Source organism: Cryptotermes secundus, unplaced genomic scaffold (assembly GCF_002891405.2).
Source record: "Cryptotermes secundus unplaced genomic scaffold, Csec_1.0 scaffold16, whole genome shotgun sequence".
In the NCBI taxonomy this organism is placed as follows: domain Eukaryota; kingdom Metazoa; phylum Arthropoda; class Insecta; order Blattodea; family Kalotermitidae; genus Cryptotermes; species Cryptotermes secundus.
In genome coordinates, this window is record NW_019718616.1 from 1528124 (window position 1) to 1547140 (window position 19017).

Sequence of the window (19017 nt, forward strand, 5' to 3'; positions counted from 1 at the left end):
GCTAGGCTCGGAGAAACACCGCTTTCCTTACTGTTGCGCAACTTGGCAACCGATTGTTTATCAAGGGTCTGTCTTCGTGGTAACTCGTTCCATCTCCCGCTGCCCAGCAACGGTTAGACATGTCACAATATTTTTGTTTTTCCTTCTTCTTGCAATTATGTTCCCTACTTCGTTATCTACAGAACACAATATTCATATTTACCAACTTTAAATTGTAACCATGCCATTACAGTGATTAAATCGTGGAGGATGAGAATGGCTGAACATGTAGCAGAGGAGAAAAGATCAATTTATGCAGTATTTTAGTGGCAAACCTGACGGAAAGTGATTACTTAGAGGGCCTTTATGTACATAGAACAATATATTAAAATTGTCTTTAAAGAAATAAGATATGAAGGTGTGGATTGGATTCATCTGACTCAGGATAGGGATCGGCGGTAGAGTCCTGCGGACACGGTAATAAACCGGCGTGTTCCATAAAAGGCGAGGAATTTCTCGACTGCCTGCACGACTATCGGGATCTAAAGAAGGAGGACTCTGGTACCTGCAATTAGTTTAACACTCGTAGTACCCGCACACGTGGATATCGTGTTCATGTGACCACAATACGCGTGCCCTGGTCATCTATACGAACCGATTACCTTGGCAGAAGCAGGGTAGGAAGCCGTTGTATGCAGAGGGCAGCTCCGGAAGTGTCGTCTCCACATATACCGAATCTGCCGGCCTGCTCAGCGGGCTGTGGTCAATGCAACGTCATTCCTGTATTGATACAACAGACCTTGTCACTGGTTGACACACGAAAACAAGTTCGGTGCCCTTACTATTAGGACAGAGACAAAATAAAGCGCAATTATTTACTTCTGAAAAGCAATCCCGTTCTTCAAATAATCCCGTCATACGTCTTCAACGAAAGATTTATTTACTGAGGACAACTTCCTAATGTCTATATTACTGTATTCATTTGCAATGGCACCTTTTTGGAGAACTGACGTATGGTGCCAAAACCACGTGACACAATGTTGAAACATGTTATATTTTAGAATATCATTCGGTCAACGAACCTGTCTTCCGTTCGTAATGTATTCATTCCATGAAATACATATACATACACATTCTAAGTATAACTCAATGCATCTGTATGAAAGTAACAGCCATTAACACTTCAATGTTGTTGTCGCCTTCCGCATTCCAGCACTACTGCACGCAGCCTGCACTATGGCAATAAACAATCATTGGTTACTATAAACATTAATTACTTGTTGAAACCACCATTTTCATAAGCGAATAAATTATTCAAACCACAACTTACACTAAAGTCTAAGGGATGAAAGTGAAGGAACCTGGTACAATTAATAAAGTTCTATTCAGACGGCCATTTGCCGTCTAAAACGAATGAGTTTAGGAACAAAACGGCATGGTCGTCAGAAATGTTTCTAATCGGGCCGTGGCAAGGGTCAGCTGCACAGCATTGGACTAATAGCAGTAGGGCACAACTGCGGCGTCCCTAACTTGATAAGTAACCGGTTCGAATTTCTCCGAGATAACGGTCACCCTGGCTGAGCGGTGTCGTGGGTTTCCTCAGTTTCTCCAGACACCTGTTAGGATAATGCATTCAAACAGCTCACACACATTTCCTTCCATACCCGTATCTACTCATTGTTAATTATTATCTTTCCATATCCTGGTTTGTTTGACAATACATTCACTTGCTAGGATTATAGAGCGTTGAGTGATAGAATGTCTGGTGATTAATGAACTAGAAAGGAAGCGGTCGTGACCTAATTTAAGGTACTATCCTGGCATTTGGCTGGTGGGGCTAAGAAAAAAAAAATGTCAAAATATCCGATCTGTGTGTATGGAGGGGGGGTTAGAGGCGTGACAGCGACAGCCGGTCTACAGAGCGAGATTTGAACCCGGAACCTCTTGAATACGGAATAGGAGTGGTCACACTTGACAGCAACGCTCAGTAACTTTCCATCTTAGACAAAGCTACATATCCTCTCCAGTTTAAACAGTGTCGTTCAAGAACCTAAGAACAAACAGCTGACTGTGGAGTTCAGCTGCAATAATCTGAGCTGTACGGTAAAGTAAAGTTGTGCCTCTTCTCAATAAATTATGCACCGCGCCATTATGATGTATTGAGAAGTGGAAGTATAGCTCGATTACTCTTGACCCCGGAACTAGATGGATCTGTGTCCAGCTTTACACCCCGACCACTTTACCAAAGCTGAAGCAGATCACGGTACCCATCAGACGGGTCCCAGAGCCGGTCTGGACGCCGTGGAGTAGAACCAAATATCCTACCTCTGCCGGGAATCGAAACCCGGTCGCCCAACCTGGAGCCCTCACTAGACCGACTGAGCTATCCCGCCTCCTCTTAGGATAAGATGTGCTGGCTAGAAATGAACTGAGTCACTATTAAAGGACAGTAAAATACGGCGTCTTCCAGGTAACGAAGAAAAACATTTAACCACTTCCTTCCTTGGAAGAGAAGGAAACACAGAGCAGTGCCCCATAGCGCTTTTTGCATGAGAGCATCCGCACAAACGTACGTCGGAGTAATCAATTTTTTAATGACAGCTTTTAATCTTTCCAGACCCGAAATAAAATGTTGCTACGTGATTAACAACCTTTCGGACTCAGTTTTTTTTTGGGGGGTGGGGGTGGGGGTCGGGGACCATCTGACTGACTCGGCGCTGAGTAACTGCATGGAATAAATAGCGTAGTTCAGGCGTGTGGGCTCCTACAAGGATCATCCTAGAACACGAATCGTATCTTAGCAAAGTGACAAACCTCGCCATTACACTTCAGCAGACGAATCATTTCCGTTCATTTAACATGATTAATATCATCACCTAATACATATGAATGAACAGAGAATAACGAAAATTACATAACGATATACATAATTTCTGCGTTTTATCTAACATTGCTGAAATGATTACATCAAGATGAGAGGTGCTATACATGTAGCATGGGGAAACGAGAAGCCCATATAAAATTACAATTAGAACACACCAAAGGAAAACCAACTGGGAGACCAAGCCATAGACAGGAGGATAAAATCATGATGTGTTGGGGTTCTGCGTGATTTATAAAGACGGGTTTTGGATTGGATGATTGGATTTATTGATAACTTTATACACAGTACTTGGATCTACAGGAAATTACAGCGCTATCGCTGATTTACACACTTTGCGGTCCACCGTTACATACGCACTAGGATTCTCAGTTTTCATTAGTCGTATCCAGGTAACGGATAAATCTTGACTTTAAAGGCGGAATGATCCGAAGGCCCAGAGAGCCGTCAGACTGTAAAATATTGTCACGAGACCCGTGGGACTCGGAACCAAGAATCACTGTGCTGGCGAAGGCCAGCAACAAATTACTGGCCTGGAATGGACACACTTTCTACCTACAGATAATAGAAGCCAGGATAATGCAGTCGGTATAGCGACTAGCTATGGGCTGGATGACTGAGGGGTCGGAGTTCGAGTCGAGGTGGGGTCAAGAATTTTCTTCTTTTCCACGTCGTCCAGACCGGTTCTGGGGTCCACACAACTTCCTATCCAACGGGTACCGGGGGCTCTTTCCCCAGGAGTAAAGAGGCTGGGGCGTGAAGCTGGCCACTCACCTCCAACTAGTGCCGAGGTCAAGGAAATGTGGATCTATACATCCACTCCCCCATACGCCTTCATAACACAATGATTAACCGGTTAAGCACAGGGGCAACTTTTTATCTAAAGATAATGGACAGCGAGAGCCTAATTTTGCCAATGACCTTAAATGGACCCATGAGCAACGAACTCAAGACATATGTCTTGAGTTCGTTGCTCGTATATATATCGTCACGTGTTTGGAATCCGGAAGTTACTTCCATGGAAACACTACGTACCGCGAATGAAATTCTAACAGTGAGTCTCCAAGGTTACAGCGAACTGTTAGAAGCGTTACGTAACAACGGGATATATTGCATTTCCGAAGCAACGGATTGTTGAACCAGCAGGAATAACGCACTTCCGTGGTAACGAGCATAGGACACGTGAAACCGAAGTTCGAAAAACGCCTATATAAGGGGGTTGAATGCATCCGCCGAGACACTTTGATAAGAATGGAGGCGGGGTCGAATACCTCCAACGTGACCCTGCGAGTCGTAGGAGGCGACGAAAAGGGAAGTCTCAAATCTGAGACAGTAAAATATGGTCTCGAGTCCCAAGGGACTCAGACCCGAGAAAGACTGCACTGACAAGGGCCAGAAGCATATAAAAAAGGCACACCCGTCCTCTCGTCAGAGAGGGCGCACCACTAAAACAAGACCGTAAATACCTAACAGTAATAAATATCTGGTCATGAGTCCCAGATGGGGCTCGACACCAAGACTTACTGACTGACTGACCGTCAGTCGCAATGTGACTTGGACTTGGACTTTGATAAGAACAGATACTACACCCGTGTGGAGGCGGGGTCGAATACCTCCTCCTTGACCCTGCGAGTCGTAGGAGGCGACGAAAAGCGAAGTCTCAAATCCGAGAGAGTAAAATATGGCCACGAGTACCTAGGGACTCGGAACCGAGAAAGACTGCGCTGGCAAGGACCAGAAGCATATACAAATGACAGACTGTCCTCTCGTCAGAGAGGGCACCCCACAGAAAGAATACCGTAACTGTCAAACAGTAATAAATATCTGGTCATGAGCTCCAGATGGGGCTCGACACCAAGACTTACTGACTGACTGACCGTCAGTCGCAATGTGACTTGGACTTTGACTTTCGCCACCGAGACAGTTGAATTCTAGCAATCGTCGAAAAGAGTGAAGTTCCGGCAAGAGAGGTGGAAGATAGCCGTCGGCGAGTACGGTCGAAGTCTAGCATTCGCCGAATTAGTTGGATCGAATGAGTGGAATCGCAGAAGCAGTAAAGGCGACACTGATTACTTGAGTGTCTTAACGTGAGCGTTCAATAAATATTCGCTAAATCCGACACCCACGTGAAGATACTTGTCGCGCTGCATAGGCAACACGCGATAATATATATGAAAAACATACAACCTCCCCCTTACACACATACACACAGGGCTTGAGGTGGGGAGGGATGCGGCGGGATGGCATCCCGGTTCTATTTTCATTCCACCTCAAGCCCTGCATACACACACACGCACTACCGGACGCACGTATACTCAAATGACAAAATTAAGATTAGGAGGTAATATGATACCGCATGCCAGAGACTGGATATTAAAGTCGCTATAAAGAGATGGTAATTTAGTAATTCTCTCTCCCAATCGAAACAGTTACGAGTCGATTAATGCCAGGAAACATATAATCACGCTAATTCTAAAAATACTTATGTTTACTTCTGTAAACTCATACATACTATGAAAAGAAGCGACTATTTCGGTTTGGAACCAAAGTATGATCCTTAAGTGGCAAATATTGGTTTTAAAAATGAAGACTCGTAAATCAGTGCAATTCGGCAGTGCAGAATGTGTTATACAGGCATACATATCTATAGAGTATGAATGAAATACTGCATTGCTTGCTGAAGGTTATCACAAACGTGACGGAAGCACAGAGCTTTCGTATTACGTTCCACAACTTTCACGTAATGGAAATTCGTACTAGCGGAAATCGTCAACAAGGATAGATCTCTAACTTATATAATCATTAATTTATAAGCTTCGCTGGTGTTTATGTCTATATGGAAGCATTTGAAAGAAAGTGGGAGTAGTAAGTTCTTCTCAGAACTTCTCGTTAAAACAAATTTCATAATTCAATTAAGTGAATAAAGGATTTCCTAGTTCGTAGTAGACCACTCCTTCAATTTCCATGTAGATTGGATTGAGGAACAGACAAAAGCAGTAATGCAGATTCTGAAGGGTTTTGTTTCGAACTCGGAGAGGAGCGAAGTGTTAACGTCGACATGAACGTTCCGATTTTCCCACACCGTCCAGCCCGTGTCGTCTGTTCCTTTACTGAAGCTGGAAGGCATGCACAAGCCAGGTCCAATCAATGTCATGACAGAATTGTAATGAACACTTTGAGGTATATTTGATACATATGCCGTCCTGGAAGTTAATTCTGCTTACGAGTATATCTTCAGGTGCCTGGTAGTCAGTATTCTCACCGGTTCTGTCACGATTCCTCTTCTGTAATCACAGTGTCTCTTACACAAGGAAGTAAGGCAAATATTTCTTCATATACCAGATTTCATGCAAGTGACAGGCTTATTCTGCCAATCACAGTGGCCGCGCGATCTATAGCATGAACTGTCTTCGCTCGCTCGAACGCTGGGATCGTGGTTTGGAATACCACTCAAGGTATGGATATCTGTGTGCGTTTATTCTGTGTTTGTGTTGCCCTGTGTGTAGGCAGCGGCCTTGCGATGGGCTGATCCCCCGTCCAAGGTGTCCTACCGTATGTGTAAAAAAGATTATGAAACTGAAGAAAGGGTCAGAGCCCAACAAAGGGTTGTAGAGCCACTGACGAATTAGAAAAATGACATGCTTATTCTTTAGTAATTAACTCATTCAAATTGAAGCTAACTGGGCCGAAATTTCATAGAAGCGCAGTCACAAAAGTCAAGTGACCAAGTGTGAGATAATTGCGAGAGCATCAGCAGTAGCAGTAGCAGTAGTAGTATAAATAGTGGTAGTAGCAATATCAGCAGCTGTAGTAGTAGTAATAGCAGTAGCAATAGTAGTATGAGTAGCAGCAGTATAGTAGTCGTAGCAGTAGTAAAGTATTCATACTAAGTGCGCTTCTGTGATTCTGGGACTACAGCCTATTTCAATGCAACCTAAGAGAGGCTTATTAAAAGAATGAGAATAAGCTAGGATAGATTTTCACAGAGATGTAAGAACAGTTACACTTTCTATGCTTATCGGCTAGAACATGAACATAATTACATATATTCTGTGAAATGCGAACTACTTAGGGAATACACTGAAGAAAAGGGTCGTAGCCTTTTGACATTAAGTACAATTGCGACGAACTTGGGTAGGGATGTTATTCCCACGCCGAGATTTGAACTACGCGTGTTCCTCCCGAACAGGGGTCAGACACGTTCCTGGCGAAATAGGTTATATATGTGTCATTACAAGTAAGGTTAATAATGTTATCACGCTCCTCATTTGGTTTCTGGATACGCGTCCTGTGCTTGGCAGTAATTGACAATTATTGTAAAGAATCATAATCAAAGTACTGGCATGGATAACATTATGAGAACCCAGTCTCTAACAGCTAATGGACAATTGAATTCTTCCGGACAACGGTTCCATTGCCCGTGTATGATCTACTCCTACTGGCATTTCTTGGCTTGAGGAAGGGGCGCCAAGTAGAGGCAAGCAGAAGTTCACATTCTCACGGCAGTCCAACACTGAGAGAGCACTTTACTTAAGGCATATGTAGTGCTCCAACAAGCACCTGCAGTACAGGCATACATTCTGCATGGTCTGGAGACACAGTTGGCAAACCGATATATATTTGTGATTCCAATGCAGTCCGTGAAGAACGGAGCCTATCTTTCGCCATAACCTATACTTTCATCTAGTAATTACACAACTTTGCGAGTAAACCTGACCACAACACAGATTACGACCATAAATAATTTTCTCAAACTTTCGGCCCATCGGCATAAAAAAGATATTCCCCATGAGGCCTATACGCAGTCTTGTTTACGTTCTACAATATATAAAAATTCGCATTCACAAAACGACTCATCTATAATTTGTATCGAATAGAAAGTACATGTAATACGTTTGGCACAGTTGCCCAGAGCTCCAACTGGAAATAATACGAAGCGGTCGTGACCTCTATCAAAGTTGAGTTAAGTCTTCTGGGATATAACACCGAGTAGTCCGTTAACAGTCGACCGATGTTTCACAGGAACACGTTGCCTCTATCTTTGCTTGCTGTCTGTATCATACTGCTTTCCTGCTTGGCTTACTCTTTAACCCTGAAGGTGGAGGCAACACGTTCCTCCGAAACGTCAGTTGACTTTCAACGGACTCCACAGCGCTACAACCCAGAAGACATAACTGTTCATAACCATTGGTATGAGAACCTCAAATCAAAACAGAACCCATCTCGGCTCCAATATGACGGATGCTGCATACAATGACGCATTCCTCTTACACTACGTAAGTTTGAAACTTGGGTCTCATTTCAAATTCAGATCGTTACACATTTCGAAATACTAATACCCTGATGCTAACCTAAGTACGAATTTGACTACCTAATTATAGAGCAAACCACTGTTGTAACATTCTACAGAGTTCCTCTTGAACAACGGCCTTTAAGCGTAACTCTTAACTCCATGGAACTGAGCCCTTCTTGAGAAACCGTCACTTATACAGCTACTCAAGAATTTCCCAACATTTCATACAACACGAAGGTTCATTAGCGTGTTCACAAGAGCACTCCACTGTCCCTATTCTCAGCCAGATCAATCTAGTCTATACCACCACATCCTATCTAAGATCCTTCTTAATATTATCCATCAACCTACGTTAAGTAACTCTATCGTCTATAAAATAAATTATATATATAATACGATAAACGGTTATACGGAAATTAACACTGGAACCAAATACAAAAATTCCTCTTTCTTTCACATCTGTTACCTTACTTTTCTTAATGAGTCATTATTTCTCTGAGAGGTAAATGACACCTGAGTCATTACGACCTCGGAGCTGTTCTTAATCCTGGTGCACAAAGATCGCAACAGACGCAAACAGAGTTCGATACCAAACTGGTCCATTTGCTGTCTGTGGCTGGTTTTCCCAAATATCCGCTTGATAATTCATAGCATCGATTCCCAGAGATTCTCATCGTCTCACCAAAAAGAGTAACACAGCAGTGACGTTCTGCACTTGTATCGGAGATGTTCCGGGTTTGTGTTTGTCCTCAGCCACCCATGCGAGAGGCCGACCAGTAGCTTCAGACAGGCCACAACGCCCCTTTTCCTAATATGTACCTACTCATCATCCCTCATTTTCTTTCATGGTCGATGTTATTTAATGTACGCAATGAAGCAATATCGTCAAATAACATAAGAATCAATCACAATCCACCATAACAGCCACTAATACAAATGCACTTGGTAGCGCTTATTATGAATTTAGTTCGTCATGAATGCAACATGTCAGTCTACCTGGAGGAATTAAAATAGAACCGGTTCGTTCAATAGCCTCAAGAAATATATATACTAACCAGGAGAGGCAGAATAACGGATCGTCTTATTCCGAAATAAGAAACCCAGGGCTATGGATTACGATGAAGAAATTACTTCATTATATTCCGTTAAGGACGCTATCTTCCATATTAAGGACACAATAAATATCTGCTGGACGTCCGTAAAATTATTGCACATGGCAAAAAAAATTTCGACATGACTACATGAGAAGCAAGATAGAAAACGGCTTGTTACTGTTTCGACCGATGGACAGTCTAGTCGGCTGTTTCTAATTTCAGTAAAACAACGATGCGAATACTTTGCATTCAGCTAGCTCTATTAACATACTGCAAAGAATAACTGTTATTGCTGTAGCTGAACTTTGCTGAGTGAACATCAGGACTACCTCTGCGTCACGGAGCGTGGAATCATAAATGAAACGTTTATCTGTCTATCTAAGGCTCTACAGCCCTTTGCTGGGCCTTGGCCGCTTCTTTAGTGTCTTAATCCTATACAATGTAGATAGGACTCCTGGACTGGGGACCAGCCGGTCTCAAGCCCGCTACCTCCACACAGAACAACACAAACACAGAATAACGCACACAGGCATCCAATGCCATCAGTGGGATTCGGACCCACGACCCCAGTGTTCGACAGGTCGAAGATAGTTCATGACCTAGACCGCGCGGCGACCGCGATTGGCAACTTATGTTTTCCCCCCACCCCCACCTTGGCACTACAGCCCCAGTGGGACTAGGCCTACCTCCATGAACTTCTCCGTTCACTTCGGTTTTTCTAGATCTTACACATTCGGTAGGACTCCTTGGGCCGGTGATCAGCTCGTCGCAAGGCCTCTACCTGTACACAAACTAAACATCCACGCCCTGAGTGGGATTCGAACCCACGATCCCGGTTTCCAAGCGAGCGAAGACAGTACATGCCTTAGACCGCTCGGCTACCGTGACCGGAAAATTAAATGTTTACAATAGCATATCAGGCCAATTACTATTTGTACCACATATAAACACCTCCAGTCTTTAAACTTTCATGGATTCCATTTTACCAATTTTATGCAGGATATTTTCCAATGCCTGAGGTAACCTACAGGCCTATTTGACACGGAAGTTGGCTCTATTTTTTGCTTTTGTTAGTTCTTGTGTTTAGTGGCGACAATGCATTTCGTACGTGCATTAATGTCGGGAATGTCACTGAAAAATCATATGGGGTACATCTAAATATCCTGTTAATTAGTGAATTCTAACATTAATCATCATCTCGATTTTCGTTTCTTTGAATAATTATATTTGTTAGGCTTCGTAATGTAAGGGTACACATTTAGTCTAGAATCAAATTAATATATTCTGTGTCTACTTATACATGCCAGTACTGTTCGCATCTCTAACCTTTTGCTTCACTCTGTGCACTGTTTTCTGAAGTCACGACTTCAACAGGTTTACATTTGACATACTTACACTGGCAACATACACACGAAGAAAACAACGAATGTACTCTCCAGTGCTTGATAGGGCCTTTTCAAAAAACGTATACGCGAAACTAGACCACTGATTCAGGTTCATAAATTTTTTTTTTTCGTTTTCGAAACCGTAACATTTTGAAGAATACTGCACGACCGGCTCTGTGGTCTAGTGGTCAGAGTTCTTGGTTACAGACCAGAGGTCCCGTGTTTCCCAGCGCTAGTAGATTTTGTGAGAAATAGTAGGTCTGGAACGCTGACCACGCGACACCCTCTATCCGCAAAAACTTGGCACTAACTTCGCCGAAAAGTGGCGGTCGCTCGATCGGTATAGTTCGCTTGCGGACTACCGGCCACAGACTGTTTTTTTGTACTTCATTATTCTGTTGCACTAATCTATCACTTACATACATTGAGTTCCGTCTCAAACGTAACTTTATTTTTCATTTACTTCTCTTTGCTACACGTTTCGGCCGTACCCGAGCATCATCAGGCAACTCTTTATATTCCTAACATTGGTCCACTGTATTTATAACGAATTAGTTCCAAATTAAAATATGTCAATGTCGTTCCATTTGTCATCATCCGCTCATAAAAAAAAATATTTATTTCAGCACATTAGTCGTCCTTATGTTTTCTTGTGCTGTTTCCTCCTGTGGCCTCTGTGTTTTAAAGAATAACATCTTTTCAGCATTACCCCTGTAACCGTCAAAGCTGGCTTATATATTTACATACATTCAGCAACTTCAAACTCAGGCCGGTCAAAGCAGTTATGCGAAATCTGTAAAATAAAATCTGTTTTCATAAAAGTTTTCATTTATTTGTAATTAGCAGTTCCTTATGTTTCTGAAGATATCATTTCACTATGATGAGTCTAATTCAATACGGTTCAAAGTATATGCTTACTAAGTATAATGTAAAGCACAATAGACCACCGTAGATCGCTGTGCAAGGGCCGAGGAGGCCTACTCCTCATACATTCATTCAAGTATAAGGTTGTCCGCGTCATAGCTCAAGCGGTTAGTCCTGGCATCCCACAGCGGCGGCCCAGGTTCCATCCCGGGTCTGATCAGGTGGGATTTGTGGTGGACAAAGTGGCGCTGAGGCAGGTTTTCTCCGAGTACTTCGGTTTCCCCTGCCAATCTTCATTCCACCAATTGCTCCACAATCGCCCTCACCTATCATCTGGGGCTGGTACAAGAGGCCAGAAGTGGCCGCAGTACAAGGGACTTAGTCCCACCCCACTAGCCATAAAAAAGTATAAGATTGTCTGATTATAAAGAAATGCCACCCTTTCATGTCACAACTGTGAGTTATATCCAGCAAACGTGTTTTCGACATATTCTGTCGATTTGTGTAACAGTAACTTGAAGTAGACCATAACGTATCCTTCCCAGCTCCTTATCATTTCGTATTTCTAGCTAAAATTATATACCCTTCGGATATTTACAAAGGTAAAATAGACCATAAAATCAACGATATAAACAAGTCATTCAAACTATCCCTGAGACTACCGCAGTCCTCCCATTGTCTGCTACACCGTATTCACAACTACAAGTGAATCGAATTATTAGATTCTACCGTGACTGTACCCTGTTCTTTTTGTTTTCAGATAATCAAGCATACACACTAAGCTACAATGGGCACATGGCGGTTTCTAAGCCTATTATTAGTAGCAGCGGCCATTGGATGTCAAGTTGTAAGAGCTGATGATATCTCAACATCCTCAGAGTCTGCAAACAGCATACCCGAAATATCCTCAGCCTCTGCTGAGCCATCTGCACCCTCAGCAAGTGGACCCAGTGGTCCGAGTGCACTAGGATATACAGGACCATCAGGTGTAGAAGAATGTGATCCGGACATGATTGGTTTTGAACTAGTCACTGGTTTCGTGTACTCAGCGCCGTCAGACCTGTTGGACTCACTTCCAGGAACATTGATGCTCACAGACTGCCTGGAGGCGTGTCAGGGCAACGACTCGTGCCACTCCGTGAACTATGAGACGGGCCTCTGCGTGTTGTTCAGGTCTAATGCTGACAGCTATCCAGGTAAGCGGGCCTCAAATTAATAAAGCACACTTAAAGATCGAAGTCAATGAGTATTAGGACTGAAACTTACAGGAAGGAGATAAGATACAAGCCGATTAAATACGTGTAAGAAATCTATAATTCGCAGGAGGAGAGACAAAGACGGCATGAAATCAATTTATAAGAGTCATGGTACATAATATCGCATGTTTTGAAATTTTGCAAAAAAAATCGAAAACTACATAGAAAATACGTGTGAGATTTAGTAAAAATTACGAATATTAAAGTTAGAAAAATGTATTAATCCACAAACTTATCCAGTGCAATGTTAAAAAAGTAATACCGAAAATATATCAAACTCTCACTTATACGTTTGTATTTGTGAAAAGCTTGAATTGTTACCAGAGAGTTCAGAAATTCATAACGTCTACTAGATCAGTTAATCCTGAAAATTTGAGGTAAAATATGAAAAAAGCAAATAATATGACGGAAGGACTTAGCATATAACCTATATATTTATGTAATAATTTATTATGCAGACTACATATATATAAGGCTCAAAAAATGAACTCGTCTGCTCTTCCGCGGTGACTGAAAAATCAAGGTCGATAAATGGAAAAATCTTTAAACTTCGTTAATATTCGTCTGGGCTCTCTTTATTTATTTACACATAAATGCCGAACATCAAATCTGAACAGGAAATGGCATCTTGTATAGGTCTACACGTTAGATATATGGGCCGTATTTTACATGCCTTTTTTGCTGTTGTTGTTTTACTTATGTTTCTGGACTCTTAAGTTTATTTTTCGTTCTATTTGTTCTTTGTTTATGTCACCATAGCTGGGATAATATTTATAATTTATTCGCACTATTTACTTTTACATGTTACGGTTAAAGTAATTTTAAGTAGGCTGGTGCAGAGTAATTACAATCGCGAACTTAGACACTTGTACAGAAATGTCTCCCGAATATAAGGTTTGCCCGCTGGTGAAATGAGTCAGTAATGGTTGATCCCTGCTTATGTAAGGCATATATATACATATGTGTGTGTCTGCGTGTGTTTGTGTGTGTGACACAGACATGATAGTTACAACAATAGCGTTGCAGACAGCTGGTCATTAACACTCACGTGGAGAAGAGAGATGCATNAAGGAAACTTCCGTGACAGTTAAAGATCAGGCAGCTGAATGTTAATGTCTTTCCACCTGCTAGCCTCTAGTAAGAAACCAAGAGCAAAGTTTATTCAAATTTCCATCTGTATATCACATATTCCATCATTCTTACTGAACAAACCGCTAGCTGCTTCCACAATTATGCGTAAGGCACGTAACCTCCTGGTGAGCTCAAGTTCACCTGACCGTTAATGTTTCATCATAACGCACAGTGTTGCATACATATACCAGGATGTTATTATTTTAAACAAGCACTGGAATGAAGCTATCATTTTAACCATCCGGAAGCTTAACTAACCAACAGAATTGCGTAAACATGGGAACAGATTCTAGAGGAACTTCGTCCAATGTACTCTCTTTAAGACAAGTACAATCATTTTAAGATCCTAAACTGACAACTTATAATGTCCTAGCTTTACCGATACTTTTAGATACGAGAGAAAGAAAAGTATAAAACCTGAATTGCAGGCGCTGAAATAATGTGTAGGGGACAAACTGCTATGTCTTCATGCATGGACTATAAAGTAAACCACGGCATACTAGAAAAGCTAAAACTCATATTAGACAAAATTTTTAAGTATAAAACCAGTTGGTTTAGATATTCGGCAATAAAGCGAAAACTTCCCAAACTATTAAAAATTTCAAACCCCATCGATCTAGAATTGGAGGAAGAAATTCGAGGCTATTCGACGAATAAGGCTTGAATGAGCAGCACTGCAAAAGGCCACGCAATAAAGCAAATAAAGCTAGCTATACAGGAGTTCCGTCTACCATCATGATTTCATTTTGCTGCAATTCTGTACGTTTTCATACCTCAACAAGATCACGCCTGTAAAATACAAAGCTGCAACAGTAAGAACACAGTTGCTGACCAACAAGGCCTGGGCCTACACACGACCTAGGTAAGAAGAGACTTTCGTGACAGTTGTAACGTATTGTACTACTGCACTCAAAACTACTACTGGATTTGCTGACGCACTGAAGAGAAGCCTAACAGATGTGTCTTATTTGGTAGAAGGCACTAGCTCTCAGCAGAGTGGACATAATGACAGTTTTAACAATGTGGAGCTATTAGGAACAAAGAGGTGTACTGTTAGCAAAAGGAAACAGACAATCCTAGCGTGTAACGACCAGACTCATGAAAGGGGAACTGTATCAAGAGAAGAAAAGCATTGCCAGTCACTAGTAATGAACCACAAGATGGCGGCACAAGGATGAACTGGAACGTTTCATCCAGCCTTCGATGTGCAGTTCAAAAGAATACTGTCACGTGTACGGAATGACTATAGACAGGGTCCGAATTGGTAATTGGGTTTACTGAACGCTTACAGATCGTAACTACAAGTAACCATACCGTTGTCGCTAATTTACAAACTCTATAATTCACTACAGCACGCATTAACACTTCTCGGTATACTGTATCTTCACCGGTTGTCGCCTCGTAACGGCTCCCCACGCCGTAGCTTGCTCAGCTTCCGTGTTCACGTCCTTACTGGCGGCGACTGTCTCAAAGTCAAAGTCACACTAAGACTGATGGTCTGTCAGTCAGTCAGTAAGTCTTGGTGTCGAGCCCCATCTGGGGCTCATGACCAAATATGTATTACTGTTTGACACGGTCTTGTCTTTGTGGGGCGCCCTCTCTGATGAGAGGACGGGTCTGTCATTTGTATATGCCGCTGGCCTTTGCCAGCGCAGTCTTTCTCGGGTCCGAGTCCCTTGGAACTATATTTTACTATATCAGATTTGAGACTTCCCTTTTCGTCGCCTCCTACGACCCGCAGGGTCGCGGTGGAGGTATTCGACCCCGCCTCCACACGGGTTTCTTCATAAATTGCTTATAACACATCGACACGGACCACATAGAAAGCACTCTCTAAACAATTCTTTTATTGTTGCATTACGTGGCTATCGATCGGATCGCGTAGGGAACACCATTTCTGTGTTACTATTTACGACCATTATCTATCAATGGCCGTTGTTTACATAGTCATTACTTAGCAACGGGTCTACATCCTACAATATAATCACATACTCCTCAATTTTCAGCAGTTGTGCACTAAAGTTTCTGAAGCGTTATGTTGTTGAACTGTCATTAAAACTGTATTTGGTCTCCAGCTGATTTTCCAGGAACTACAGTGGACTACATATTACAGTTTTCTGGGCTATGACACCACATAATCTGGCAAATAGGTACTGCGGCGTATTTGGTCACAGCAAGAACTGTGGAGGCAGATAAACAGCCGTTGCTAGGTAATACTCGCATGCAACAATAGAGGAGATGTCACGATACGTGACGCGTACAACCGTTGCTATGGAGAGACTTGGTAAGCACGTACGCGGTGACGTCAAGCAGCAACAGAAGTGGTGTTGAAAGCGGCGTTCAGTTCAGTTCAGTTCAGTTCAGTTCAGAGTGTGAATACAGTGCAGTTGAGGGCGCATATGTGGAGTGTTAACCAGCGGGCAAAGGAAGCTGAAGATTCGTTACCAGGAAACGTCTAGTAAAACCACTGCAGAGGAATAGCCATGGTTAAGATCTGTTACCAAGTAAAGACTAGTAAAAATAGATTAAGAAGACTCGGTGTGAATTTGAAGTGTGGAAATAGCGATAGCGCTATAATTAATTGTAGTTACGAGTTTAGTGCATAAGTGTAATGAATCCAATCATCCAGTCCAAAACCCGTCTATAAATTACGCACACCCCATATATGTTACTTTTATTCTGAAGATGTAGGAAGCATATTCCTCCGAAACACTGGTATTCCCTACTAGACTAAACGGTCTCACAGCCCAGAATACCACAATGTGAGTCTTCACCTCCGGGAGAATTTTTTTAATTCGCTTAGTGTGGAGGAGGGCTGTGGAGCCCAACTGGGTCCGCTCGGCACGGCGGCCACTGATTGGCCTATTGTAGCCTGCCCCGGGTGATTATGATGATGGAAAATTTGGTGCAATGAAGATTGGCAGGGGAAACTGAAGTACTCGGAGAAACCCTGTCCCAGCGCCACTTTGCCCACCACAAATCCCACTTGACCAGACCCGGGATCGTACCAGGGCCGCCGCGGTGGGAAGCCAGCGACTAACCGCTTGAGCTATGGCGCGGCCCTACACCTCCGTGAGAAACTCAAATCTTATAGAATTCAACCTGTGAACACATATAGCAGAACGAACTAGTGCATCGCAGCCATATTTGTATTAATTTTCTACTACTTACATAGATATTGGTTTGAAAAAGATTGCCTATCTCTGTCGCAATCATACAGCTTCATGTGCATATCAGGAGATGGAAGTTATTTGACTTCAGGAGGCAGATGAGTACTGTGATAGACGTTAGCTATTATCCGCATGTGATTTACTGTCTGAATGGCAAATTGCTGCAGAAGGGTAATAAAACATGGCACGACAATACATTATAAATCTATCCATATGACAGGGTATATACCGGCATTTCAGAGGTGAACACAAGTAAAAATGTTGCAACATGTGTGAACGTGTGCAGAAAATTACAGAAATGGCGAAATTGTTAACATTTTGATTTTTGTCGGCAGACTTTCCGGGGAAAACTGCATTCGCGGAAAAATACCACGAATAACATGGAGTCGCTTAATTAGTAATATTTAGCTTCATTAACTCTCCACTGTTTCTCTGCACACTTTGAGATATTTAAAGGAATTCGGGAGCCGTGAGCTATTCGGAGAATTTGTTATAACAATGGACAATAACGCAAATATTCCGCGTATGGATCTTAGGTAATAAGGCTCGTCAGAGATGCATATTTTTTTGTACACGTTTTCTGATAGTGCGCACTGCAAAGAATCTGATGCAATCTGCTCTAAGAGTGGAAAAAAGTTCTTTTACACAAGAGAGACGGTGTCAGAATCTATCATCAGCCAGAACATTGCACGCCACCAGAAGTTTACATACACACTCCGTGAGTAGCATATTTTGGTCCTATAGGGTTTTCGATCTCTCAATGTGAAGGTCATTACACCCGTAGTTCTCATGAAGAGCAACTTTCTTCAAAACCAAATGTCTCTCAGCGTAAATTATATGACTGTGCGACCATACGTCCTCTGATGTAATCACGGCAGTGAACGATCTTGTTTATCACAAACAGACGTACTCGTTCTTCGACGAGGATAGCGTTAAATTCCATGCCAAATGTTATATCTTTAAAGAGGAATACACTCAAATTGAGGAACTGTAATGACAGTCAGAATTCGAATTGCGCCCAGAAACTCCTCCGCAGTACTTAACACGTCACTTTTAACAGTCCTGGCTACCGTAAATTGACATGAACATGGAGTAAATTTCGGGATATCTGTGGGAGTTCTTCATTATGTCCACGACAATAAGTATTACGGAACAGACAGAAACTGACAAATAAAGAATTCCGTCATCTTGGATGTGGCGCTGTATAGACACAGTATAAATCGACGTTTCGGAGGATCGTATCTCCTCCATCTTCAGGTTAGAAAAAATAAAAAGAAAGAAAAAATCCACAAGCGAGAAACCAGGGGTTTATACAATGTCTACACGGCGCAACACCCCAGAAGACGGCATTCTTCAGTCACCGCCGTGAAAACTCAAATCTTACACCTGAAAATAAATAAGATTTTTGTAACCTATGTTAGAAAATAAATATCACACAATTTAGGTAAGAACTGTGACGATGTAAGAGAAAGGGGAAACAGAATAAGAAATTTCCACATACTAGGAGAGTCTCCGCTAGTATTTCTGGCCCCCCGCGTCATCCTTCGATCTATTGATTTTATAGGCAAAAACGGACTGTACCCGGATATCAGGACACAGACAGATACGTTACTGTAAAAAATTACATAACATTCCAAATTACAGATCCTAGAACTTGGCACGCTGATCACGGTGGTCTTCCCCCACTCGAACACTGGGATCGTGGGTTCGAATCCCACTCGAGGAATGGATGTTTACTGTGTGTTGGTGTTGTTCTATGTGTAGGTAGCGGCCTTGGGAAGGGCTGATCCCCCGTCCAAGGAATCCTACAGACTGAGTATAGATAAATAAATTGAAAAAGCGACAAAGGGCCAAAGGGCTGTATATATATATATATATATATATAGAGAGAGAGAGAGAGAGAGAGACAAAGTGGGCATATCGATCTGAAAAGGGACAAAAGAAAGAAAGAAAAAAAAGAAAAG

At 42.3% G+C, this 19017-nt stretch overlaps 2 protein-coding genes across 2 annotated transcripts in view; one reads left to right on the top strand and one right to left on the bottom strand.

Annotated features, from left to right (window-relative positions):
• LOC111861385 (autophagy-related protein 16-1) overlaps positions 1–19017 on the bottom strand; it is a 616691-nt gene that overhangs the window by 442834 nt on the left and 154840 nt on the right. The gene's annotated exons all lie outside the window — the stretch shown is intronic.
• The window catches only part of LOC117282085, a 144408-nt gene that overhangs the window by 54840 nt on the left and 70551 nt on the right, over positions 1–19017 (top strand). Inside the window, exon 2 of the mRNA XM_033750358.1 lies at positions 12257–12692. Coding sequence (XP_033606249.1) covers positions 12284–12692 — 409 coding nt within the window. The 5' untranslated portion in view covers positions 12257–12283. The remainder of the gene's footprint in view (positions 1–12256; positions 12693–19017) is intronic.